The 27571-nt window shown below is 45.2% G+C and overlaps 2 protein-coding genes across 4 annotated transcripts in view; one reads left to right on the top strand and one right to left on the bottom strand.

Moving 5' to 3' along the window:
- Positions 1-6294: 6294 nt before the first annotated feature.
- TEX55 (testis expressed 55) lies at positions 6295-10260 on the bottom strand. 3 transcript variants are annotated; one of them, XM_039718058.1, is made up of 4 exons: positions 10024-10260; positions 8664-9108; positions 8152-8214; positions 6295-7407 (listed from the first exon to the last, which is right to left on the bottom strand). In XM_039718058.1, the coding sequence occupies exons 2-4, from the start codon at positions 8826-8828 to the stop codon at positions 7354-7356; spliced, it is 282 nt and encodes a 93-aa protein (XP_039573992.1). In that variant the 5' UTR covers positions 8829-9108; positions 10024-10260; the 3' UTR covers positions 6295-7353. The 3 variants fall into 3 exon arrangements, with proteins under 3 accessions (XP_039573992.1, XP_039573991.1, XP_039573993.1); XM_039718057.1 differs by having other exon boundaries at positions 10121-10260; XM_039718059.1 differs by lacking the exon at positions 10024-10260 and adding an exon at positions 9850-9990.
- Positions 10261-10313: 53 nt separating this feature from the next.
- Positions 10314-27571, top strand: part of IGSF11 (immunoglobulin superfamily member 11) — a 140579-nt gene continuing 123321 nt past the window's right edge. The window contains exons 1-3 of the mRNA XM_039718053.1: positions 10314-10442; positions 19234-19380; positions 22988-23219. Coding sequence (XP_039573987.1) covers positions 19331-19380; positions 22988-23219 — 282 coding nt within the window. The 5' untranslated portion in view covers positions 10314-10442; positions 19234-19330. The remainder of the gene's footprint in view (positions 10443-19233; positions 19381-22987; positions 23220-27571) is intronic.

Here is a 27571-nt window from a genome sequence, read left to right as displayed (position 1 = left end):
CAGAGCCCCATCCAGCCTGCCACTGAACACTTCCAGGGATGCAGCATCCACAATTTCTCTGGGCAACTTGTTCCAGTGCCTCACCATCCTCTGAGTAAAGAATATTTTCGTAACATGTAATCTAAACCTGCCCTCTTTCAGTTGCAAGCTATTGCCTCTTTTCCATCACCACCTGCTCATATAAAAAGGTCCTTTTTATAAGTCCCTTGTACTGGAAGGCTACCATGAGGTTTCCCCTAAGCCCTCTCTTCTCCAAGCTGAACAACCTCACTCTGGCAGCCTGTCTTCATAGGGGAGGAGCTCACAGGGAAGGTTTCCCCTAAGCCCTCTCTTCTCCAAGCTGAACAACCTCACCTCTGGCAGCCTGTCTTCGTAGGGGAGGAGCTCACAGGGAACACTATAGGAAGATAGAAATCTCATTGTGCCTTGGCAAACGATTGCCTGGGATTTTCAGAGATCTTTGGCAGGAGAAAAGACTTTTGAGAAGGCAGAAATTTTCTGCTTGCCTTTTAGACAGCTTCTCTAAAAGGCTGTCCAGGGAAGATCTGCTAGACAGTGTCTCTGTATTGCTCTTGGTTATGAAACCTGGCCTCTGAAAGGCTGCATATGTCAGTGTCAATACAGCCATTAGGATGTGGTCCCACTCCCAAACAGCCTTGGCACTATGATGGTCCTTTACTACTGTTGGTTCAGTTGAGTTTTCCCCAACAGACTGGGAACAAGCTGTTCTGTCTGGATCTAGTGACTGCATTGTTCTTGTTGATGGTTAAAAACCTCTCCTCCAAAACCCCCTCTGTCAGTCATGAGCCACAACATGCTTCAAAGAAGCAATCTTGTTTGGGAATGTTTACTGCTTGTTTGCAAGGGGCCAAAGAAACTTGTTCACATTGATTCCAGGTTATTATTGAAGAGTGTCTGGGGATACCTCATTCCTCCCGAATCCACTGCTTGCCTCCTCTGCTTTAGCTGCATCTGATGCAGGAGGCCACAAAGGGCTGGCAGTGGAGCACTGCCATCTACATATGGTTGCCTGTCAGTACCCAGTTTCCAACACACTCGCTGCAAGCCTATGTCTCATTTATCTCAGCATTTCCACCATCCACCTTGCCAGAGGGCTGGAGCACCTAGCAGAAAGAAGAACGACAGTCAATTAAAGCTGCATCACAAGAGTCTTGGCAGCAGGAGGAACGGGAATAGCAGAGGGGTGTTGGCTGGTGCATCACCGTGATGGAAATAAATAGCACCCGCCTCAGGCGAGTTTATAGTGCTCCCGGGGTGGCAGCCTCTGCCTCGGCAAGGGTGTGGTTGATGTCTCACACCGACTCACTGCTTTAACAGAACTGTGGGCACTGTCCAAAATTCTTCCACTGAAACTCTGTCAAGGTTCCAGTACCTAACGGGAAACTACCCTGAGAAATCTGTGAGATTCAGACCCTGCCGTGCACCTGGGGTCTGAGCCAGTCAAGTCTGTACCGAGCTGTACCTGGGTTTCAGTTTCAGGTGGACGATGGATGAGCTTGTGCTTGAGGCCATCTAGCCCTTCTACACAGGTATTTTTGCCTCTGCTTGTAGCTACTCCATGGAACGTAAACTCAGGCCTCTGAATAGCCTTTAGCAAAGGCTCAGCCGGTCTGTGCTGCCCTCTCATGGGCACACGTAGGCAAGGTTATGTTTTATTCTGGTTTTTGGTGTTTGGTTGTTTTTTTTTTAGTTCAAGATGCTTTTTAACCTGCTACTCCAACACCGTTTTTCCACATGTGAATTCTGAAAAGCCAGGAAGGCTTAGAACAACTACTAAGAGGTCTGTGGAAGCTAACTAGGAAAAGTTAGCTCAGCTTCTACCTTTCTAAAGGGCTTTGCTCTTCATTTACAAAGATTTAATCATCTAATGGGGCAAAACATAGGGAGCTATGGCTAAACTTCTCCCATATGTGCTGCTATCTGCCAAGGCAAACATGTATTATCATCATGGCTTCACACCATGGTCAAGGAGTCTCTCAAGATAGTTCTCTTGTGCTACCAAGGATTTAGATAACAGGGTCAAAAGCTGGGTTCTCCAATGGGCAGTGCTTGCTTTCAATACTGTGGGGTTTCAACAAACTGGCAATGCTGTCCTTCACTAATCTCCTTAAAAAGAGGCAGGATACTATGCTAGACCCAAGGATATACTTATATATATTGTATAAACAATAGTGGGATTGATCTGCTCTTCAGAGGGACTTCGGTGTTCATGATGTTTATGTAAATTTGAGACACTGTTAAAAACCTTTGAGTCTCTGACCATTTGCCTGCATGCAATGCAGCCTTCTCCCTAATGTCTACTCACCTGTCTAAACTCCAAAAGCTCCTCAAGGTGGGAACTGTTTTTCTTCAAAGGCTGGTATGACCTGTTTTTTCCATTAACAAACAACTGCAGTATTACACATGCCTTTATTCACCCATTTCCTGTTTTATGCTAGAAGTTAAGCTGAGCAACAGGAAGGAGGAAGGACAGAGGTCACCTCTTTTCCTTACAAACTCTCTAACCCTAACATGGATCCTGCCTCCCAGTTAATAATAATTTTTAAGGCTGGACCACACGATTCTAAATAAGGCATTTGCCTTAAAGACTTGTAAACTTATAATGAAGTTTCCATGGCAAGTGTGAACTGAGAGTTGCACTCCCGATTGCTTCCTTTTTTATTTTGAGAACTGCACTAGATAGTTGTGCACCTTCCTAAGTCTGGCTCTGTGCAGTCCTATGTTCCTCCACCTATTTTCTGTTTACTGACAATGAAAAAGATGCTCATTTTGGTCTCAAAGTAACAATGTCAAAAAAAAAAATTAGTCCATCTCATTGTTTCTTTCCTGGTATTATTTCACTGCAGTTTATGACATGACACCAACCAGTTTCTCCTTTTTTGTGCCCTGGAAGACAGTTTACCCCAGACTCCTGGATGAATAAGCCATGGAGATGCCCTTCCTAGTGCTTGAGAACAATAGGGTCTGTGACAAAAGAGGGTGAGCTATTCCCATCTGTGAGAGGAGTTGCATGGGGAATTGAGATGATAGCTGTGAGTGAGAAGAGCCACTCCATTCATTCATACCAGAAATTTCTAAAGCAGACCAACTACTGGGGTGTCCACAGTCAGTTTCCAGTGTTGAATGATGTATACAGAAATCTCTTGCATCTGCTTTGCCTAAATTCATCTGTTCTGCAGTGACATTCCAGCCTTCCTCCAGGAGATGATGAATGACTGTTCATCCAACCTATGTCTCTTCAACAACTCAAAGTCCTTCTTTTAATTATTATATGTCAAACTGTGGCCATGAGCTTTTGGTGATGCTGCTACATCAGTGTTGTCCATAAGGACAGTCCCCAAAAAAGGAATGCAGCCATGGATAATAATGCCTGACCTTAAGGAAATGTTTCTTCATTTTCTCCTGCATTTCATCTGGATGAAAGAATGGTGAAGAGAAGCTTTCTCGGGAATACAACCTGGAGGCATGTCAGACAGGGTTTGATCAATTTGCCTCAGTACATTCCCTTTCCAAGCACTTCCACATTCTCCAGTCTTCAGCCGGAGCTCTCTTTAGCTAAGCTCTTTGCTGGACTTTACCCAGAGGTAATTTTCTTCCATTTCAGACATGAAAGCAGTTGCTGCTGCCTACTACGATTGTGAAACTTTGAAATCAATGGCATTTAACTAGCTTAAAGTTGGTGTTATACAGCAGTGATTCATATCCAGTGAGTCACAATGAAATGCCTCATGCTGTAAGCAGCTGCCCATTGAAGGGAGATCTTGCCTGTGCCCTCCACCTAAGAACCAGAGCAGAGGCTATGTGAACTTTTCAAAGGATTTTTAATCAGCTGTTACAACTTTTTTCAGCTGTTACCACTTTTTTTTTTTCTCCATTGGTTAGAAGCAGTACACAGTAACTTCAGTATTGCTTGGGGCAGCTGAGTCTTTTCAAGTTCCATACAGAGATGGCAGAAAAAAGAAACTGATGTTTTGGTCCAAAAGACCTATTTTACAAGGACTGCACTTTCCTTCTGATTGGCTCCTCTGCCTCCTGCCTCTGGAGGAGCACAAGGCTCACAACAGAAAGAGTCTGGGCACCATAACACCATGCCATTTGGCAGATTAACTGGGTGTTGCACCTCTCTGCCTGTCCATGGATGAACAAAAAAATCTCTTCCTTGAAAATAATGTGTTTTCTCAGTACCCAGCTCATACTGCAGAGGAATCATCCTTGGGAACTACAAACTACCTCCAACTTCCACACCTTCCACTTCATGACTTATCCATTAGAAGTACACAGAGATACACAGGTGTGGTAAAAAAACCCAAACCACCCTTTCTAAAAGAATGCACTTCAGTGCACAGCCATTTCCCTTGTGGAGGGGAGAAACAGCAAACAGCAGATGTTAGTCACGTTGCTTAGCACTCTGGAGGGCATTCAAATGTGCTGTGACTAGTGTGCTGTAAGGACTTATATGGAAGAGTTTCGGTCACACACGAGGAACTGCTAATTCCTTCTGAGCACTCAAGGCAAGAAATTTAATGACAGTTTAATGTTATGTTGATAAATGTCCATTTACAAAGAAGAAATAAGGATCTAATGGTTTTGGAAAGAAATTGTGGAAAAGGGACAGTCACTCTACAATTAAGGCTACAGTAAAAGTTTCCATTTTAAATCTAACTTTTCGTCTTTTCTTCAGCACAGAAAAGCCTTCTTGTACACAAACAGCAATGCCTCAATGTGAAGTAGATTTTTTTTCTAGAGCTAGAGTGTATTTATCAGAATAAGTCTGAAGCAGATAAAAAATACAGCTGTGTGACACTACCTTAAACACTGTAATCTGCAAACATTCTGGAGGATGCTTTTTTGTTTTAATAAAATTAAGTTTGATCATCTGAGAAGCTTGAGGTGAAGGAGGTGGCATTTCTCCTTAGCTCATGGAAAGCACCCCAAGATTTCTGATCAAAGTCCTTGCTCAGAGATTATATCCCCCCCACCCCAACTCTGAATGCTGAAGGATTTCCCTTGGCCCACTGCCTTCCCCAGTCTCATGCCATCTACACACGCCAACTCCAGGCCCACAGAACTTGTCCTGGGTACAGCCTCATTCACCTCTAGAAAACTGCTCCTCAAAGGAGAAGGACCTTTCCTTAATAGAGAGAAAAGAACAGAAAACACTGTTTCTCTTTTCTGAGAAACAGACAAGACTGATGCTCTCTCTTATGTGCACTGGGGAGGAGTTCTTGCTGCCACACAGCAGCTTTGTTAGCATGAGATGAGGTGGCCAGGCCACCAAAGGAAAACTGTGGCCCTGAGATTATTGAGGAACACTGGGTATGGCCTCTCTTGCAAAACTTCTGTCACCAGTAAGAAGACTGCTTTCCAGCTCATTTCATCCTGCCTGAGAGAGGAATTAAGGATCTTCCCTTGCATAACTCCCTTAATGCTGACATGAAGTTGAAGGCATATACTTATAGTCTGAGAACATATTACAGGTCAAAAGCTTTTCGTAAGCAAAAGACAAAAACAAACTGCAATACCCAAATGACAGAGACAGGAAATACACAGTGAAGGCTGTACCCCAAGGCACCCTAATCCTGCCCTGCAACAAAATTCAAAGACATGTCAGCTTCTCTGTCTCCTGGAACAATGTGCTGACAAATGACCAGAGATGAGAAGGCTTCAAACACTGTCTTCATCTTCCATACATTTCCTGTTCCACAGAGATACATTAGGACAGGGCATGTATGCATTGTTTTTCAGCCTGATACATTTTTGGTCAAGAATTAGTCAGCAGATCAATCTCAGATTTTTCCAGTTGCTGGAGATAAGTAGGGATTGCAAAAGCATCTCACTGCTGCAATGGGACATAGATGCCTAAGTCTACATTAAAACTCTTATAAAACCAATGAAGATTTAGTCTGAATCTTGAGCCATCCTTAGGCTCACAATAACCTTGAAAAACTCCCTTCCCTATGAATGACAGGGGTGCTTACCTGTTTTCAGTCTTGAAAGACATGAGTTAACTGATCCTTTCTGAGAAACTCACATAGAAAGGAAACTCATCTCACACATGGAATTTGTATGCCAAATACTTGCCCTCTGTTATTCCCAGAATTTTGGCACCCAAGCTGTGCTGTGTAGAATGACACAACCCAATCATCACACATTATTTTTTTTAAAAATAGATAGATGGAAGTTTTTATGGTGCTCTCTTCATAGCCATAGAAACAGTCATTTGGGAATACACCACCATTCATTAGGAAATTAGAGCGCTTGCCTAAAAAAGAGAAAAGCCTGTAGTGACATAAAAACCCCTTCTGGCATCTACTGCATATAAGACAATCTATTAAGCCAAAATAACAGTATGCTCTGTTGCACATTTTCAATAATTGTCAGGCAAGAGAGAACAAAAAGAAAGAAAAAGGGTTTTTTTTACAGCGTAGAAGCAGACACTTGGATAGTATGAAAATAAGGATTGTAAGTGTTTCAAAAATCAAACACAGTTCAAATAATGTGCTTGCGAAATGTACCTTGATTCTTAATTCTCTACCAGTGCTTGGTTTTGGTTTGTTTGCTTTTATTCACCTCCCACATACCTGAGTGACAATGTCTCCTGAAAGCATAAAGGGTGTGTGCAACTGTTGCTTTACTGTTCTGGTTATACACTGTACTTACAATGATACAGGCAGGGCCACCCCAAAAAGCAGAGTGATCAGTGTCCAGCAGGGATAATTAAGGGTGAGACAGCTGTATCCAGTGTGTGGAAGAGGCAGAGAGGCAGCTTCTTGCATTAGAGGAGCTCTGGGGGCAGTGGGAAAGCCTGGACACAAGCTATCAAAGTACGAGATAGGCATTGGTGCTGCTGATGCATAACTGGACACAGTAAGCCACTGATGCAGCATGAAAAAAGAAGGCTGTGGGTTGTCCAGGGCTCCTTTTTAACTCTACTTGCTTTTGTCCTTGCATTGTGTGAGCTGTGAGGTTTCTCTGCACAGAGAGGCAGAGTGTGGATTGGTCAAAATATGAGATTTATGCATTTATATGTCTAGAAGTTCAGCAGACCTGCCTCTTCGAGATGTGCCATATATGCATGCACATCCATGCACACTTAGATCTCAGTGTGATTCCAAACCAAAACTTAGCTGCAGGATTTAAACCCAGGGGGAAGCACAGACATTCAAAACAGAGAAACAAGGCAAGAGACAGAGAAGCAGATCTTTTCCAAGTTACTGTTAATGACTACATGGTGCTGTGAAGGCATGGTGTGGCAATACCACGACACCAAGGTCAATGGGGGCCAAAAGGAGTGCACAAGCCCTCTTCTAGAAACACCTACACATCTTTGTTCTATTCCGATAGTTTCTCCGGTTCTGCTTGCCTGGCATTTATCATAGACTGCACCTGGGAAAAAGGAAAAGGAAAAGAGTCATTTGGGAGCCTATTTGCTTTCACACTGATGCCCAGAACTTGCCATTCCTCTGGAGGTTTTGTGCTTAGTACACCATGAACCCAGCAGCAAACCTCAAAGATGGTGCCTCTCCTGACTGACTAGAGGGCAATGAAGGAAGACATTCACTCTTTTACTCTGTCTGCTTTCTTTCTTCTAACCTCCTCCTTCTCCCAAGAAACAACCCACACTTCTAACACACTCCCAAACTATTGTCTCACTTCACTGACTTTGTATTACCTCTGTTTTAATACCCTTCAGGATCAGCAGAGAAGCTCTCTTGAATAGGGGGGTGTGGGCAGAAAAAGTGCTCCCTCCCAGTCTGGAATAGAGGCAGCTAGAGAAGGTCACAAAGATCTCTGTCATTAAGCTTCCCTCACCTCTCAGGTAATTCCAGGGCACGTTCACTCCATTGTTCCCCCACCCTCCCATACCTTTCCTTCCTCTCAGAGCACACATGGTCCCTTGTACCCCAGGCACTCTGCTGCTGCCTGCGCTTTTCTTCCTCCCAAGACAGTAGACACACAGTGAGAGAAACAGTCCTGGGCTGACCATGTACCCCAGGCACTCTGCTGCTGCCTGCGCTTTTCTTCCTCCCAAGACAGTAGGCACACAATGAGAGAAACAGTCCTGGGCTGATTCTGGTGTGCTCAGCAAAGCTGGCCCCATGCCCACAGAGCCCCAGCAAGGCACCCTACCTCCAGCAATATGAACTCCAAGGGGTCATCAGGCTTATGGATCAGCAGTTTTTCTGTGATCTCCTGAGACAGAGACAAACAGGAGGAAAGAATTATTGATCTTTGGATAGATGGGTGCCTGCACTTCCTGTTCCAATGCCATCTGCATTATAAAAAGCAAGAATCTCTTTAGACACCAAAATATTATCTAGGATCATTTTCTACTGCTTTTTCTTAAGTCTATACTTAAGAAAGCACAGGACAAGGAGGGGTGAGGAGGAAAGAATTATTGATCTTTGGATAGATGGGTGCCTGCACTTCCTGTTCCAATGCCATCTGCATTATAAAAAGCAAGAATCTCTTCAGACACCAAAATATTATCTAGGATAATTTTCTACTGCTTTTTCTTAATCTATACTTAAGACAGCACAGGACAAGGAGGGGTCTGGGGAAGGGATAATTTGGTTCAAGCCAACTTTAGGCCAAACTCCTCATGTAAGTATCTGGAAGGAGATGAGAAATATGTATTTTACCTGAAATATCTGTAGAATTTTATGTTCCTCCACATAATTCATGGCAACTTGATAGGGGTCTCCAAAAGCCTCTGGATTCTCCAATGATTCAAATGTAATCTCTGCTGCTGACAACACAGTCTCAACGGTGTTACTGCCATCCTGTGTGGATTCAGAGGTGTGCATCTTGACTTTAAAGCCTGAAGTTCACCCACAGGTGAACTGATCTCAGGTGAGCTTTCCCTGGATGCAGACTATACAATGAGCAGGAAGTGGTGATCAGAACGTGGTGGCTTTTGGCAGCCAGCTGGTCTGCAGACACTGGCAGTTCCACTACAGATGGCTGGGCTGCAGATGCTGGTGCTTCCACGCCGGGTAGGTCATCCAGTGATGGTGGGGATTCAACTGTAGGTGTGTGGTCCTCAGATTCCTCCACTTCAGATTCTGAATGATCGTTGAACCCTTGCTACAATATTTAGCAGATAAAGAACAAAAGTATTTTAAACATCTACCTCCACAGACTAGACACAGCATATTACTCCATCCTCTGCAAATATGCCGCAGCCACACTTAAAGTATGCACTAATGGGGTTTATTTCTGTGACTGGCCCCACCTGCACCTTCTGTATCATCACAGAAACTCTACTTAAGCTCCGGCCCAAACCTTCATAACTGGTCTGAACTATGCAGCAGTTGTATCTGTGCCTGATCCCCACTGACTAGTTTTCCTAGGGTGAGTCTGAGTGTATATTGCAGGTAGCTTTGTGTCTGTGGAAGTCCCTTGGATGGATCCCAGACCCGACTCACGACCTTTCCTTGCCCGTGACTCCTGGCGAGCCCTCTTACGTTCACACTGCCTGCACTGTGGTCTGCTGCCTTGGTGCAGCTCCAGGTTTGGTCCCTGACAGCAGCAGCTGAAATTTGTGCAGGCTTTAGGCGTGTGGGGCATGGACACAGTGCAGGTGCAGCTCCAGGTTTGGTCCCTGACAGCAGCAGCTGAAATTTGTGCAGGCTTTAGGCATCTGCCCCTTGAGCAGCTGCCCGTGGCCTGCGCCGTGTCCATGCCCCACACGCCCGTCCCTAGCCCTGACACTGAGGGCGGGCAGACTCGCCCTCTTTCCTTCCTCCATCCCGAGTCCCGCTTGCTTCGATGCTGCCGGAGCGGGGTGCTGGGCGAGGACCGAGGGGGAGCAGGAGCTGCGCTCACCCTCCTGGAACTGGGAAGGAGGGTGTAATTCCAAAGGGCTGTTGCCAACGGGCTTCGCTTCGGGCACAAGGGAGGCGGCGGGCGGTGGGAGGCCGGGCCGGGTGCAGTTCGGGAAGCTGGGGAGCGATTCCCGGCGGGGGCTCTCCCTCACCTGCCCCCGGGGCTCTGCCTCACCTGCCCCCGGCTCTGCAGGGAAAAGCAGAGGGCGAGGCGGGGCTGGGTGCAGCCAGGGAAGCGGGGGGAGCAGTTCCCGGCCGGGGCTCTCCCTCACCTGCCCCCGGCTCTGCAGGGAAGGGCAGGGGGCGCTTCGCCCCCCGCCCGCGCCGGCTCTTTCTGCCGCTCGCCGCTCGCCGTAGCCCGGCAGAGGTGGGTGGGCGCGGGAAGCCGGGCGGTTGCCGGGGTAACGGCCGTCACGCGCCTCGGCGCGCGGCGCGGCCGGCGGCACGCGGGCGCTGAGGGCCGCGCGGCCATCTTGGGTGAGGGCGGAATTGCGGAGCGGAGCTCCAGGGCGGGAATCCCGGAGTTCAGCGGTGGGAAAAGATCCACGGGCCCGGCCGATGACCTAGCGCCACCATGGCAGCTAGACCACGGCAGTAAGTGCTATGTCCAGTCTTTGCTTAATCATTTTCAGGGACGGTGACTCCACCCCCTCCCTGGGCGGCCCATTCCAATGTCTGTTCACGTCTTCTGCGAAGAAACTCTTCCTCATGTCCAACCTAAAGCTCCCCTGGCACAGCTTAAGACTGTGTCCTCTTTTCCTGTCGCTGGTTGTCTGGCGGAAGAGACCACCCCCCGCCCGGCTACAGTGTGTTTGCAGGAGGTTGTGGAGAGTGATAAGGCTCCCCTGAGCCTCCTTTCCTCCAGGCTGAGCATCTCCCAGCTCCCTCAGCTGCTCCTTGTAGGACTTGTGCTCCAGACCCTTCACCAGCTCCGTTGCCTTCTCTGGACTCTCTCCAGCACCTCAATGTCTTGTAGTGAAGTGAACCCAGAAATGGGCTTGATTCAGAAGAGACAGGATTTGAGGAGTGGCCTCCCCAGTGCTGGGTACAGGGGAACAATCGCTGCCCTGGTCCCACTGCTCACACAATTCCTGATACAGGCCAGGATGTCACTGGTGGTGAAGGTGAAGGTGTCACCTTCAGCCTGGCCCTGGCTCTGGTTCTGGTTTTGGTTCTGGTTCTGGTCTCGGTTCTGGAAAAGGACATGTCAGATAGCTTGTACAGGAAAGCAGGGAAGCAAGAGGTAGGGTAGTAGAGTGCCAAGAGAAATATTTCCATGTGCATTGATGTGAGAGATACTTTCTCCTGTCCTCAGTTTTACTCAGATCCAGACAGTTTGTGTTCTGTGTGATGAACTTCATCAGAAAAAGCAAATAAACAGACTGCCAGTTTTCCCCAAAGAGGAGATGAAAGGATAAAGATAAAAGCTCTGCTGGGTTACCACAGTAACCAGCTTCTGACATATTCTGGTTCATGCTCCAGTCTGACAAGAGCTGGGTTTGAAACAACTGGCTGAAAATGCCATGGGGGCTTATGGGGATGAGAGGAGGAGAGATACAGGACTTCAAAAGCTGTTCTAAACTTACAGGTGTCACTTCCATTCAGAGCGGTTCACTTTGTGTGTGTTTTTCAGGTTATACCATTGGCATTTTAAGAGAAACAGCTGCCTCACTGCTCCAATACCAGGTTCATGACAGTGCTGTCCATATCCTCAGCCATGCTGACCACTTTAGATCATCTTGCACTGGAGCATTCTGTTTGCACTCATGGGATGTCAGGTCATTCCCTCTCTGATCCCTTCTTGCACCTCCCATTTCTCCATGTGACAGTGATGGTTCCAGACAGCACGGGACTGCTGGCTTTTGGTAACTGCTGATACAGTTTTATCTGAAGGAGGCATCTTGATATCCGTTCTGTGTTAGGATGGTTGTGTGCTGAGCTGTCCCAGAGCTGTGTTCTCCACAGCATAACTCCCTGCAGGACTTCTCCCATGGGTTTCTCCTCTCTATCCTCTACTGGACGGGACTAAGCAGTTCTCAGCTGCCTGCTGGCTTCAAATAGTGTCGTGCTGTGGGTAAATCTCGAGCCCCATGTGTTCCTTTCATCTGTGCCTCATTGGTAAACAGCAGATCTCTCCATTTCCAACCCCACTGCCTACTGCAGGGATCTGGCTGCTGGGTCTGGAAAGCTACGATTTTGCACAGGGAAGTAAGATGAATGACTCTATTAAATAAACATCACTGCTCTGTTTATTCTTTCAAAAGAACAGATTAAAAAAACCAGAAGATGCATTTTAAATGCATTAAAAATTCTGAGCAAAATAATGCCTTAAATACAATGCTCATGTAAGATAAATCACATGGCTTTTTTCTATAGAGGCACATGGAAAGCAAAAGCATATTATTATATCATTATTTATATGGCACCATATGCTAAGTCTGGAACTTAAAGACTTTGAAATAAATAAGAAAACACCAGCTGCAGATTAGCAATACACTCCTTTATTGGGAGTCACTGTGTAACTGTGGCTATCATTCCTGCTGTTAAGTTAAAACTTAAATAAATTGTCAGAGAAATAAGATAGCCATTAGAGATTCAGTGTCTGTCTCCTGGGGACGCTTTTTCTAACAGCTGTAACAAAGACATGCTGCTGGTTTTGTCCTATCTCTGTAGTAACTCACTGCATTTGTCCCTGCAGTATCGCACAGTTGTTCGGTAGAGATGGTTGAGCTGCTCACTATAAATAACGTTGGTTAACAATGCGGCCCTTTTTGGGTTAATAAATTATGCTCAAACCACTCTTGAGCCTCTTTGATTGGTTTCTTGCAAGTCTGCAGTGGAGAGTTGGAAGAAATCACTTTCCACAGTCTGTTTGCTTTAAATATTTCTTCTTATTTTATTGAGCTGTAAATATACGTATGTAATAGCCAAATCCTGAAAGTGCCTATCTCAAATTCTGGTCGCCTCATCTGCTACTTGAAAATCGTAATGAGATGCATGGAATGAAACATATCAGCAAATTTAAATGTCAGTGCTTAAAGGGGCAGAGGGCCTTGATCAGCACCAGGCTGGGTGATTTGTTCCTCTCCTTTGTGTGGGATTTGCTGTCCGGAGCTGGGGTTTCCCCCAGGCTGATGGTGGTTGGGGCAGGGAGCTTACCTGCCGCATGACCCATGAGCTGCAGCAGCGCAGTCGATAGCCACACACGGGGCCTTGCTGTTCTCTGTACACTGCAGCCCCCAAACTCTCTGACCTGTGCTTTTGCACAGTTGCACCCAGACATAGTTAAAACCTTCCTGAGCTCTGGTGAACAAAGAGCAGCTTTAGGTCACGGAACAATGATCAAAAAAAACCAAAAACCCAGGCTGTGAGGCAGAGGCTTGGGGTCCTTGGAGAGACATCTCTGCTCATCTGTGGGGGTAATGAGGCTGCCCTGCACGTTGGTTCCTTACCTCAGTGGTGGGTTAATTGTTCTGCTCTCGATCCAGACAGTTTTGAGAAAAAAAACCAGGCTGGGAGGACAGCAGGTGTTAGTGCAAGAGAGTGGAGAAAGTCAGCTCCTGTATGAGGTACAGGGCAAGGGGAAGAGAGATGGCTGGGGCTGCTGATGTGCATTAGACTGCTCCTGTAGCAGTAAACTTTGATGTGGCTGTACTTCTGGCAGCGAAGTTGAAGAGGAGACACCTGTACCCAGGTGTCTGCGCTTGCACAGGTGGCTCTGAGCGTTTGTGTGCTGGCAGATGCAGCTCTTCCCCCAGCACTTCTGCAGCTCGGGCTCTGCCCGCATTTCCCAGCAGAGAGCAGCAGAGCCTCGCAGCTGCTCGCAGGGCCTCGGAGTGCGGCAGCCTCCGAGACCTGGCAGCGCTTGCCTCCGCAAAGCCCAGCAGTAAACCTTCGCTGAGCTCGCAGGCATGTCAGTCCTGTCAAGAGCATTGGTGTGAGCAAACAGAAGACACATGCTCTCAATAGCGAAGATTCGGGGCTTTCCTGAAAACCAAGATGTTTGCAGACATCAGTGAGACCTTTCTTGAAGGGGCGCTTTCCGAATTGTCTTTCTGCTCAAAGTTTCCTGAACGGGAGTGCCTCCAGTATGGCTTCATAAAGTGGGGGCAACAGGATAAGCAAACCTCTTTCATAGATGACCAACAAGGACTCGGTAATCCATCAAGGTCTCCACCAGTCCAGTCTTCAGCAGTGCAGGAAAGAGATGTGTTATTAGCTTCTGTGTTTGGAAATACTTGCTTTGAGAACCTCTTTAGCCTACCTTAGATTTAACCCTTTCTTAAAAATAAAGTTTCAGCTGACTGTTTTTCCCTCATTTGTAATATTACCAAGAATGGTACTGGAGATTAAGATGAATTAAAAAAAGTGGGATAGTTTCTTTGCCCAGGTGTCAAAACTAATTAATCGGTGTCTAGTTTAGATGACATTCTCAAGGATAACAATGTTCCCTGTTTTGAAATTTACTTGCTGTTCCTATGGCAGTTAAATAAGTCAAATTTGGGATTGTATTAGAAGCTCCTCAGCAGTATTAACTGGGACTGGTTTGTCATTCCTTAACTTTCCCATTCTAGTTCCTGAAACTATTATGGTTTTATACATTCTCTTGGAAAATAATCACAGACCTTCTGGGAGGCCCAGTCCTTGTAGGGCAGAGGGCTTAAGTTTGGTCTCACCATCACGTGGCATGAGAGAGAGGGGATGCTGTGTTCTGGCTGAAGTCCACAATGAACCTTCAGCCAATCCTGTCTCCATCAGCTGTGAAACCCCAGAAGGAAGGAAGGGTCCAGATGTGAAGTTCAGCTGAGGGAGTGGTGCCTGTGGAGGATGCTGGGCATAAGGAGAGCAGCTGGGTACTGGGAAGACTCCGGTTTGCCTTTTTGCTCCATCCTGTGAACACTGCCTCATTGCTGTGAACCCATTCCTGGCATTGAAAGGGAGGCAGGCATGATACGGAACAGGATTTTGGAAGGCAAATGTATCATGCGGTGACAGCAAGACCTTGGATAACCCTGTCGGTATGTCCCTCTTGAAGAGGCTGTAATCCACAGATGGTTGTGAGGGGCTTTCTGTACTCCTCAATGCCTTGTGGCCAGAGAACCCTCTTCACCCTCTCTTCCCCACACCCCCTTATTTGGCCTGTATGCCAAGCTAATTTAAAACATGATGCAGACCACCTCAGCCCTGGGGTCACTCAGCTGGCCTCTACAGCCGCCCACCGCTCACCCTAGGTAGGATCTGTCCTTCTTTATTGGTGTAAATAATACTTTCTCTCTGAATCGTAGCTGAACATGGGAAAGGTGCAATTAGCTGCTGCAAGGAGCCAGGCCTGTCTGCCTTTCCTTGTTTAACAGAGGCTTTAATTAAAGACCCCCTGATGCTAGAAAGGCACATTAATTATTCATCTGAAAACATTTACATAGAGTCCCCCGTTTCCCTTCTTCAATAAATTATCAGCTTCACATCTCCATAATTCATCGAAATGACTAAAAATACATTGTCTCAGCCTCCATCACCTCCCTTTTCACTTTGTCTGTTCCAACTGTGATGGGTTCAGTATCTTAATGTGAAGGTCTCCTACTGCTCTTAAGTAAAAAGGGAGGATGGAATACAAGGGGGAGAGGGAAAGATTTGTCCCCTGATGGTAGTCATGCAGATGGCAGTAATTTTTGTTTTTTTTTTCTTTCCCACAAAACTGGCATGATCCTGAGGTTTGAAGAAGCTCATTGACTATTTCTAATAAGGAAAAATTCACTGAGAGGAGAAGAAAATATGTTTCCAGGGGCAGAAGAGGTCTGGGTTTAGATGTTTTCTGTGCTAAGATGTAGACAGCCTGTGTGATCCTTAGCCTAGCAGTTAATCTCCCTAGATCATCTCTGTACCTCACCTGTAGACCAGGCCAGCTGTTCCCTCTCTGCCTGGTAGAGGGATAGTGCTTTACTAACTATAAGCTGTTCTAATATAGGTGTGTGAAAGAGAAAAAAACAGATAAAGTTAGGCAGAGGGAGAAGTTTTGCAGCAATTCACAACAAAGATGTCACTGCAGGCACAACTAAGGGAAAATTCACTGCAAATGGTTTTCTCCAATGCATTTCACTTTGTGACAAAGTGAACCATCACATGAGGCAGGAAAAAACCAGCCCTCTGAGGACTTGTTTACATGGGGAGTTAAGACAAATTAGTGTGAGGTGTGAGGCAATGTGCAGAAGTTGAAGTGCATTTAACCTCTGTGTGCGAGCTCTGATAAAGAAGAAGAATGGCCACGGTTCACTATGGGGACAATTAAACAAAAGCAAAGCAAAGGTCACTTTATCTCCGTATATCCATGCAGGGCTTAACATGCTTTCCCTGCACTCATTTCACATTTTAGGTAATTTACCTTAACTTTCAGGAATGTTCTAATCTGCAGGGATTGGAGAAGTGCATGCTCCACCTGGCTCTGAATAACAACTGTTCCTGGAAAACCTGGAGCAGTCTCAGTGCCTACAGAAATCAGACCAGATGTGCTCTCCTGGGAGCATGGGGTTCCAGATGCTGCAAACAGGTGATCTTCTAGGATGATGGGTGGAAGAAGGCACGATGGATACTGGCAACTTCCTTGGCATGTGGTCAAAGAGGGCATTAGAGAATGAACCAGGAAAGAAATGTTGACTGCAGAGGGCTTGACCCACTTACCTTTAAAAGTTCAGTGTTTTCAGAGGGAAATGAAAAGGTTTATTTTTGGCCCTGAGCACACACAAGGGCTAAATCTGAGACTAAAAATGGGGTGGAACTGATTAATAAGAGAGTGATACAGTTATCTGAAGCATTACTTTATTGACTTCTGTGGGGTTTTTTCTTTCTCTTGCCCTTGTTGCTGTTTTAGATGGGGTGTCTTGGCTCAGCAGTGACATGGTGACAAACACCTTGTCCTATCATGAGGCTATGTCTAAACCTTGGGCACTGCAATCTTAGAGCTGAGAGACTAGAAGCCCTTCCTGCATTCAATACATTGATTAAGTTTCCTAAGATAAAATATCATCTATTGCTTACCAACTAAATTATAGTTCAGATTATTTTATTAAGGGATGTGAATTAGCATTCTTCTGGACTTAAGAGAAACATGTTTTTGCAGGCAATAGTTGAAAGCTCCCATCCTTTTCTTCCATCTAAACAAATTGGATTAAAATTTTCTGTAGTGAAGTTTTTTTAGCATTTATATTACCCATAGAGACCCCTTAAAATTATCCAGACAATGGCTTTCATCCAAATGTATGTAAGTATCAGTCTTGAAATACCTCACTCACAATCCAGCCTTTGCTGTTAAATTTGTATTGGCCTTAACATGCTTTGAAGTAATAATCAGTGCTGTGTCTCCAGAGGGATAGGACAATATTTAATTGGCTTAAACAGAAGGAAGATCTCGTTAGACATTAAGAAGCCTTTACTAATGGTACAGTAATTAAGCACAGGAATAAATGGCTCGAGGCCTTCTGCCTGTAGAGAAGTTTGGATGAACACACTGAATCTTGTCTTCTCCCACAAGGAAAGCAGAGATCATTCTTTGCAATTTCTTTCAACTGTGTTTTCTATGATTCCACAAATGTCCACAAAGTTTTCTTGCCAAAAGTGGCAATAGCAGCATTTTCATTGCCACCACATTGTCATTGAAAATGCTGCCCCATCAGTGCCCCAGCGGAAGAACAAGCTGAAATAACAGAATGCCAATGAGAGCATCCTTTCTTTCCAAGCTGGCAGGAGCAAGTCATTCTGGAAGGTGATGTACATCTCCCATAACCCATGCTCCAGCTTCTTGGTTGAGCCAAATTGTCTTCCCTGCTTGTCAAATGGGAGAAGTGTTAACACTGTAATTAGAAACATTAAAGCAATCAAAATGAGCATACAGGCATAATTAAGGCACTATTGGTTTATGTCCCCTGCAGGCATTCTTTTAGAATAAATGACTTTTTGGTTTAATTTAAGCCTCTTCCAAAACATCACTAAAACAAAGGGGCAAAGGAGTTTCTATCCATATATTCACCAGTAAAACTACTTAGTTTTCAATCTCATAACCTAGTTTATACTGGTAAAATTTCCCTGCACTGACTAAATAGAGGGTATTGCTGAATAAAGAGCTTAGCTTGAGAAGAATGAGTTGGGTCTGGACAACAAGAATCAAAGAGGAGCTGGAGAGACTGCACTGGCTCTGGATCAAGCCCTTCATAAAAGAGAAATTGGATGTGCTGTGCCAGTTGGACATGATATTATGAAAGTGCCATTTTTTCCTGAGAAGGAAAAGTACACAGAATAATTAAGAAGGCTGGCAGAGTTTTTTCCAACCTGGGTGGGTGAATAAAGGAGAGATGCAGATCAGGACCATCAGGTGAGTATGGAAGAGTTGCAACTCTTCTGCCCCTCTGTAAGTCTAGAGTGGTCTTGTGCTATGAAAGAGGTGGAGCCCCATTCACAGTGCTCACTGGGTTAAGCCTTGGAGAGGTAGATGCTCAGCTCTGACTTGCTGAGGCTGAGTTGTCTGCAGAAAGTAGCCACAACTTTTCTAATTGAGAAAGGTGGGCCTGTGTGCATGTATATGTGGTGTGATTTGGGTGCTGATAAAGAAGCAAAATTGGCACCCAAACTGGCAAAATTGGCACCTAATTGGCAAAATTAGAAAAGTTCTGCCTCTTGGTTCCTCATTCTACTATGGGAACACTTTTTATTGTGATCCTGGTAGTTGTAATGGCCAATTCAGCCCAAGAAAAGGGGCTCCAGGTTACCCAGGGGTCAAGGCAGGGTTGCCTGCGCCCAGTAGCTTTGTATAGAATGGGAATATGCGCATCCAAATGTGTGAATATTGTGTCTTCAGCTCACAGGAAGGTTGAGTGACTGGAGAACTGGCATGTGGACTTCATTTGAGGTTGATGTTAACCTTCCCACTGGTGGGAGATAACAGGGTCTACTGAGTATTCCTAATGGTCTGGGAAGAATATTCAAATTTGACCATCTCTGCAGGGATTTGATCTTACAATATGTTCTCAGAAATATCTTCCTTGTGTCCACTCTTCCCTGTTTTAATGAACTTCAGGTCTTTGATTTATCCTCTGATGAGATCCCATGCAAACCCTCAATCTGTCTGGTGTAGGCAAGAAACGTAACAGAGCCAGCTAGTGGTGATGCAGATGGAAGGACATGGCCACTCTCTTTGAGGACCTGCCTTCCTGACAGGGTTAACAAGGCCTGTGTAAGCACTGTGGGGTCACTGTCCCACTCATGGCTGGTCCAGACTCAGCTGTTTGCCCATAAGCCAGAAGAGTGACAGCTCCACAGCTGGCATCTCCCACCACCAGTTCCTGGACTTGGCTGCTGTGAGCTGCAGGCTAAACTCATCATGTGTTCCTTCATGCAGGTAACATGACAAGCAACAGGTACTGCAGGATACTGCTGCAGCTTCCTGGTCCTAGTACTACCGTCACAGATACCAAGTACCATCCATCAGAGTCTGAATGTTCCTGTGCTGGACAGCTGAGAAGAGATGGCAGCGTAAGCCACAGAGGTAAATAACAGACTCTGAGTCTGAATTTCATTATAATTCTCAGGGATGCAAGAGGAATGTTTTGGCTCATATCTCGGCACACACATGAAGACTAGAACTGTGGAAATGAAGTTTGTCTTTGCTCACTCTAGCTCTGGATAAGATCTCTGCAGTCACAGAGTGACTGGGGCAAGTAGCTCCCTTATCCCAAAGCCTTGCCCTGTTACTGCTTCCCCTGCCTGCTTGGCTTAGGTAGCCTGGGTTAGGATTGCTGAAGTTCCTGGACAGGGAAAGAAGCACAAGAGAACCTTTATGCTGTAGAGTCTTCTGCAGCATCTCTGCAGAGGGGCACAAAGGCCACTTCTCTACTTTTTTTTGTCCCTGTCCCCAATGAGTGTTGCCACAGATGACGTGCCATCTGTACTGAGCAGACTGATGGCCCTTTCCCTTGCCCTCTGCCCTCTGCAGAGGCAAGGGGCTGGCAACTGGCTGCAACAGACGGGCAGAAGGACAAGGTGAACGTCAGAGGCAGCACCAAGAAAATCCATCTGAAACCTTACTCCATATGGGGAAGTACAGTTCCAGCTGTTCAGCCTTCGGAATAAGCTGGTTCTGAAGCTGCTGCTACCCTGGCTGTAATGCTAGGCAAGCACAGCCCCATCAGAGTTGGTGAATAGGGGGAAAGCAGCAGGGGTAGCAGCATCATGCTGGTACAAGGAATCTCGTGATGCTATTGCTCCCCATGATTATGCTGTTAACAGCCATGCAGGGTGGAGTTTAATGAGCAAAGGTAGATGAGAAAAGGAAAACAACTGAGACAAATGATGTTTAAATGTGATGGCTCATTAAACAAAAGCTCTCTGCTATGTTTCTTTCCTTGGTAGCAGCAAAAGGGACAATGGCCATAAGTAAAAGGCAACCCACTGACAACAGGAAGGATTTATAGAAAGCAACACACTTAATTTAGCTGCTCCAGCACGAATGAGCAAAAATATTTTGCATCAAGTAACTCAAGTGAAGGATTTTGCAATGTCTTTGTATGAGACAGAGTGCTCTTTTCTGCCCAAACCCTAGGAGGTTCTTGCTATTTGAATATCAAGGACAAGTCCTGCTTTTCTTCATATCTGAATTCTTGTTGTCTTCAGCAGATGTTTTGAAGTGCAGAAGTCAGTGCAGTGTGAGCTGGCGGCCTCATATTAATGTGTCAACTATCTTGGCTTAACAACACCTGCCTGTGGGGGCCTTGATCCTGATACTGTAGCTTTTACTGAACTGTAGGCCTTCACAGATTTTGGGAAGTTAGGCTAATCAATTCTCCTTCAAAAGATAGTAACAGCTTCAGTAGTGTCCTTCCTGACAGATGTAAAACTACTTCCCAAAGCATCTGTGGGCTAGAGGCTCCACACCCCCCACAACTCAGCAACAATTCCAATGTTTCATTGTCATTATCCACCTTGTCAGTATATTGCCCTCTCCAGTCAGGACATGGAGGACAGACTATTTCCTCCTTCTTTGGCAAAGCCTTACTATCGATTGTGTAGTAGACTGCCTTTCAGCTTTCCAACAACATGTGAGAAAAGATCTCCATAATGTTCATCTGTCTTATAAGGCAAATGGCTGCTCTGCATTTGTATAAATCATGGAACTCTGTGTGATTTACTGCCTGAAGAAAAAGATACAGTCTATCTTACTGAAGTTCCTATTGTGTTATTTATGAAACTGGTGAAGACAATGGTCTTCAGGCATGAAATACCTGATCCCCCAGGAGCTCCCACCATTATGCTCTTGACCTGAGAAGTTGGCCCTGCAATCCATCCAACAAGAGGGGAAATGGGTCCCCAGACTTCTTTCCAGTTCAAAATGTGTCAGGAATGAGAAAGACTGAGTACATGATCCCTTCTGATGTTAGGATATCTTGGATAGCAAGAGAATGATATCTTTACTGTTCTTTACTTGTTTTCTGCATAGGCAACTCAGCCTTATCAGAGATTACATTGTCCAGTACTGGAAAATTTAGTAATGGATGCTGTAGAAAGTGTGCTACTAGGTTTCTCCATAACAAAAACCAACAACTTCAGAGCAGATGCAGAGAGATGAGATTTAAACCCCCTATTCACTGGCCTTTTTGAAGGTCACGTGCCAAGGAGCTAACACAGATTCTGGTATTCCTGGTGAAATGGTGGCACACAACAGTCGTTTTGTTGGTTGTGTTCTGCACATGGCTGTGCTGACATCGTAAGCCACAGTAAAACAGGTAACTTTTTTCTGTCTGATGTAACAGAAGGTCTTCTGTCTCCAAATGTCATTTGGTCCAAGAGGGATTATTGAACTGATTTGAAAGAAGCTTTCATTAACACCCTCTCTGTTCCAAGTGAGGAGCTTGCTCTATTGTACATATTCACAAATCTTGTGGGAAGGCAGCCAGCAAAATGCAGTGTCCATACAGAAACTGCTTATTGGTTAAGAGATGGCAACTGTGTGGACAGGAGAAATGTTGCTGGGACCATTTATCTACAGTGAGGAGGTTAAACATTCAGTTCTCACTTCCATACCACTTCCTACTTAGTGGAAGTCAAAATGTTGCAGTTGAACAACATCTCATTTTATGCATAGAAATCGATTATCTGATTGATTGCCCTCAGACTGGTTTTTGTTCAAAATTGCTGAAGCCCCATTACCTGGATGATTTGAGTCAGAGAAATTAAAGTCTCACTGATTGTGATGTTATAAGGCAATCTGAGTCTGCAAAAGAATAACCTACATATTTGATATCAGGGCATGTTGTGTTTGTGATTGACACTTTGAAGGCAGATACCTAAGGCTAAGCAAGCTACAAGAAAAACAGACCACAACAATAAGGCAAGGCCAACTGAATATGCAGTGACTGAAGAATGTTTCACTTTAGAATCTGGCAGTGGTTGAATTTCCAAAACTTCTTACTGACAGCAAGATTTACCTCGAGCTGCATTGCTAAAATGCAGGTATATAGAAAGCTCTGACGCTGCAGAGATCAGCAGAGATCCAGTCAATGCAGGAGATGTATTGGAGAGTTGTGCTGCTCCTGTTAGACACAGTAGACACAGCTGATGGGTTGAATGGCTCTCCAGAGTCTGCAGCCTGCATTGACTCATTTTCTGTTGACTGAAAGCAGACATTTGGCCCCAAAGTCACATGCAGTCCATGCAGTACCTACAGTCCAGACAGCCACATCTCGCACTGTCTGTGAGTACACACAGTTCTTCTCACTCCTGAGCTGCAAACCTCACCTTGGTGTGCACCCTGTGAGGCAATAACAAAAGCAAGCATCTGGAAAAGTTAGTTGCCAAAGAATAATCTCCAATTCCTTGGGAATAATATCAGTTTAGTGTTTAAGACCAGTTCTTCCACCTTATTTCACACCATAAGGATGTAGAAAGTATTTGGAAACTAAGTCTTGAGTCGGAATATCTTCTGAAGCATATTTTCACAGAACATTAAATCCCAGAAGTCAAGAATGTGTAAATATATATATAAATGTCCTCCCCCTTGCAAAAGGGAAACCTTTTGCCCACCCTGTCTATCTTATAAATGACTTCTTCTCCTGACTTTGCTCTGATGGATTTCCTAGAGTTTTCTTATTTCTTTCCAGGTGGTCTCTCTCCAGTTTCACATCTACTGATGACCACATTTTCTTCCTGTGTCTGTTGAAGGCAATGACCACTATATCTCCTCCAAAACAGCTCCCCGTGGGCAGATCCAGGGAGCTTCTCGTGACAAAGAGCAATTTGATGTTCATACACAATATGCTGGCATGTAAACCCCCCAAGGATGACCAGAAGAAATGGTACCTGACTGTCTTCATAAATTTCCTCAAGTGCCTGGTGGGTAGCAGAATGTGCTCTTGCCAATGACCTCTGAGATTGCAGTTAAAATTAACCTAAAGCGGCTAAAAAGCAACTGGAGGGGAAGGATGTATTTTATGTCAATTCAGTCAAAAAGTCCTCGGAATTAGTTGCCTGAAGTGTTTGGGAAAGCTGACAAAGTATAATAGCACAGAGACTATTTTCTTGCTTCTTAGCAAAGACAGCATTAATCGTCTGGGCTTAATATAGCCTTCCACATGCCAACTGGGTGCAAAATTATGGCTGGTATTAGAAAACCACTTACCATGTGGACAGGCTTAAAGTGCAATAAGCTGTGGGGTGTGGATGCAGATGGAATATCCCTAAGGACAAACAGTGACCTTGAGAATTGTGTGCCATGTCTCTGGAGATATAGTGCCTCTTCATTATGAACCCTGACAGACATGGAGCTCTTCATCAGTGGTGGGGCAAGGAAGGATTTAGATTTGGAGCCAGGACTGAATTTTGCAGTCCGTGTATATCTAGAGATGTCTGAGTGTGAGAGATTTACTGGAATGGGTTGTATACACCGTTATAATATTTGTATTCATAATGTATAGGCCAATATACATCAAGAGTGTTTCAGAGAGAGAATCCACAGCTTTGAATGTTTGCATGAACAGCATGCAGAGAAAAAAACATCCTTTTCTGTACCCAGCCTGGTTTGGTTGGTGTACCTTCTGCCAAATAGTTATCCTTATTTTGATAGAAAAGGAGCAGAAGTATGGCTGAGTATCTCATCTGAGACTTTGTGTTAGCACTTGAAGAATGCAGAGTGTATCGAATAAGGTCAAACCCTTTAACACCCTGCATTGTAACATCTGTACAACACAGCTTAGAGATTGTTGTTCTGGTATTACTATCTAGTAAAGTGGGCTCAATGGTGCAGTGCTTATATAACACTCTTTTTTCTGTGCATGAATTGTGTCTCAATCCTGTTTTTCTCCCAGTAGATTTTCTTGAAAGTTACTAATAAACAATTTTAACTAAAAAGTTTCAGGTCTTGCAATGCATTCTTGATTGTTCTGTCTGTAGTTTGCCTCCTTGGTTACACAGCAATCTCTCTTGGTGGTCTCTGATGAGGAGATTAATTTTAAGAGCATGACAATAAATATACTGTCGTTAAACATTGTCTTTTGGACAATGTAAGTCTTTGCTAAAATTAGAAGACATTCAGCACAGTATTTCCTCAGTTATCCAGTACTGTTGTATGTCAGTGACTGACATGCAACATCATCACGCAGACTGAGTCGAGCGGAAGGCTGATTTATGGATCAGGATTTTTGATAATCAACCAACACTAGTATTTAGGTAATTATGTCTGTAAACGATGTTGTGACATCTCTATCTTACGTGTAGTGCCAGTTACCGAGACAGCTTCTTTTTATAACTAAAATATACCTTTTCCTGCCTGAAAACATTATGATAATTGTGGGAATGTCTCTTATTACTGAGCCACCTACCACTTGATGAAAATTGCAGAGCTCAACTTGCGTGAATTAATGCTGAAAGCACGGAGGAACTGGCTATGGCTCCTCAACTGACTACTGGAAGCATGAAAGGCGTGGCAGCAGGGCTGGAACTGAAAAAAGCAATTAAAAAGAAGGGGAAGTGAGAACATCCCAGCATTTCCAAGTGTCATCTGCTCTTGTTAATGGGCAAGTTGACTGCCACTGAGACCCACTAAGCTGAGGGGCTGATCCGTGTCTCGCCTTCCAGCTGGAAAAGGAGGTCCCCAGGAAATGGTTGTATATTGTCCCACTGCTTTGCTATTGTACCTATCCAGCGGTAGGAGCATCCTTTGCTGCTGCACACACTGGTGCAAATCCCTCTCCTGGCCACAGCCAGGAAGGGAGAGTTGACTTCACGAAAAACAGTTGCTGTGCACTTAATGTGGTGTTGTTACCAGATATGTTGGTTTTTAGTTATACTGGGGATCCATTTTACTTCCCAGCCTGAAACTGGGAAGCATAGCTGTGCTACTCACTGCTAGGCCACCATTTGGGCTGTGAATGGAAGGTCAGCCCTGGCTCCAGACCACAGGCACACACTGATCTCTGACCTTCTCACAGGCAATCTTCCAACAAACTGTGCCCCATGTTCAGATTTGGGGAGAAGTAGCCTTAATTGTGTGCCAGACTTCTGATGCACACATTTCAAAATCTTCTGGGGTCTATCTGAATGACTAAATAACCAGGCCCAAGGTGCTTGCTCTGGGTTGGAGTGCTGTAGCTGTGCTGGGGTTCATCTGAACCCTGGCGGTTCAAGTCACTGCTTCTTCCACTGGATGATACCTCACCGTTCCTGCTTCCTTCTCACTTTTTCCTTCCATCCCTATGGCAGGAAAGACTCCTTGGCTTTTAGGTGGGGGTAGGTCACGGCAGATGTGTGTTCTCCTTTGAGACTTGCCCACTGCTTGGCTTAATTAATCCTGACACATTGCAGTTGCTGTTACGGAAGAAACGTCAAGAGAAATTAGACCAGATGGTAGCATGAAAACTGGGGAAGCGTGGTGCCTCACTTTCCTGGATAAATCTGATTTGCTTTCCTGGCAGGGGCTGTGGGGGACTGTGAGGAGAAGAGTTTGACCTGTGTCACCTGCTTGTGCCACAGTTGCTTTGCACCAAGTTCCAGTAAAAGGACATCAAGAGCCTGTTCCCCAAACAAGCCAAGCAGGGGATCTAACCAGCAGCAAATGGCATGCTGGGCTTTCATGAGAACTAGGACAGCCCTGGGATCTGCCTTGGCTTAGGGTCCTGCTTACCTGAAGCGTAAGGCTGTGAGGAGCTCTGGGGCTTTGTTGAGCTCCTCAGGGAGGAGACAAACACTACTGAGTTGCTTCTTTATCTTCTTTTATTCTATCTATGAGCACATTTTCTCACCATTTCCTCACCATGTTTCTCACCATTTCCTTCACCTTTATATCAATTTATTTAAATGTTATCATATACCAATCAATTTTGTGGGATTTATCAGCAGCTTTCATACTTTTTTTTCCTTAGAGCAAGCAACTTCGTATTTTGATGTTTCATTAGACCATCACATCTGAGCTCTTTCCTTTCTGCAGTGATCTGATTTCATATAATGAGAAGCCAGTCTAATAATACACAGTGCAGCTGCACAATGTGGATGCTTTGTGAGTGTGTATTTCCCCCATATGAACATCATCTCCTCTGTGCTCTCCTGTGGCACATCAGTTTGTAAGTGTACAGATGCCACAAACCTGGAATAGAATTGCACTTACAGAGAGCTGGCTTTAACACTTAAATATGGCCCAAAGTTCAGGAGCATTTTTTGTGTTGTCGTGGGGATGCATGCAAGTAAAATTTCACCTCTGCTTGATGATGGGCAAAAAAAATCTCTTTGTTCTACCAGACAGGCACTTACTTGCCAAGGGCATGTTACTCATATTTAAATACTAAGAACAAGACCTTGCCATGGATGGTATCTCTAGCTTGAGAAGCTCAGAAGTAAGTTTGGCTTCTGGTAGGATAAAAGGCATGTTTTTCTCCTGTTTTGAACACATAGATTGCACATCCTGTTGTGTTGTTGAAGATCTCACTCCTGATTTCTGTGCTGGGCTCAGTGCAGGAGTGCTCCTCTGGGACTCCTCTGGGGAGTGGATCATGACCTGTGTGGCACCAAGGAGCAGAGAAGAGACCAGGGACTCAGAGAGAAGAACAGAGAGGAGGAAGAAGAAGGATGGTTTTGTGAGGGCCATGCTATTCCTTAATGGACAAAGGCCTGCCTGCAGCAGATGTTTTGGTAGCTGTGATGGCACCATCAGGTTCTTTGCATTGCCCCAGCAAGTTCCAAGCTCAGGGGTTGGTCCAGGCACAGGGCTACCCAGGTCAGGAGGTTATAGGAGGCAGCAAGACAGTCACTGTCTTTTGTCCACTATATCTAGTTGTGCAAAAGAAAGCTGAACTATTGTTGGACAGTGAGAGCCCCTCTGATCTGCAGCAATTGGTGCATCGCAGTTGCTGTGTGTCCACCAGAGCTCAGCTGACCCCTGAGAGAACAGTGCCATGGTCTTGTGCATTGTGTCCCTCATCCCCATCCTACTCTGTACTCCTCAAAAGGTCACAACATTGCTTGTTCTCTCCCTCTTGTGCTCAGGGAAAAGAAGGATGTTGTGTTGTGTTGTGGAAGACTTGGTTTTTGGAAACAAGCCCTTCTTTCTCACTTTCTGCTTGATCTGAAGCTTACTGCACATATCCAATGTGTAAGAGGGCAAAGGGAATGGGATTTTGGGGCTAAGGGAAGCATGGCTTAAATATCAATCCCTGTCCCCATGTCCTTTCATTTTTCTTTTGCTATACCACCTTCAA

This window comes from Passer montanus, unplaced genomic scaffold (genome assembly GCF_014805655.1).
Source record: "Passer montanus isolate IOZ18808 unplaced genomic scaffold, ASM1480565v1 scaffold39, whole genome shotgun sequence".
Classification (NCBI taxonomy): domain Eukaryota; kingdom Metazoa; phylum Chordata; class Aves; order Passeriformes; family Passeridae; genus Passer; species Passer montanus.
Note: the sequence above shows the minus strand (reverse complement) of the source record. Positions and strands in the feature narration are given on the sequence as shown.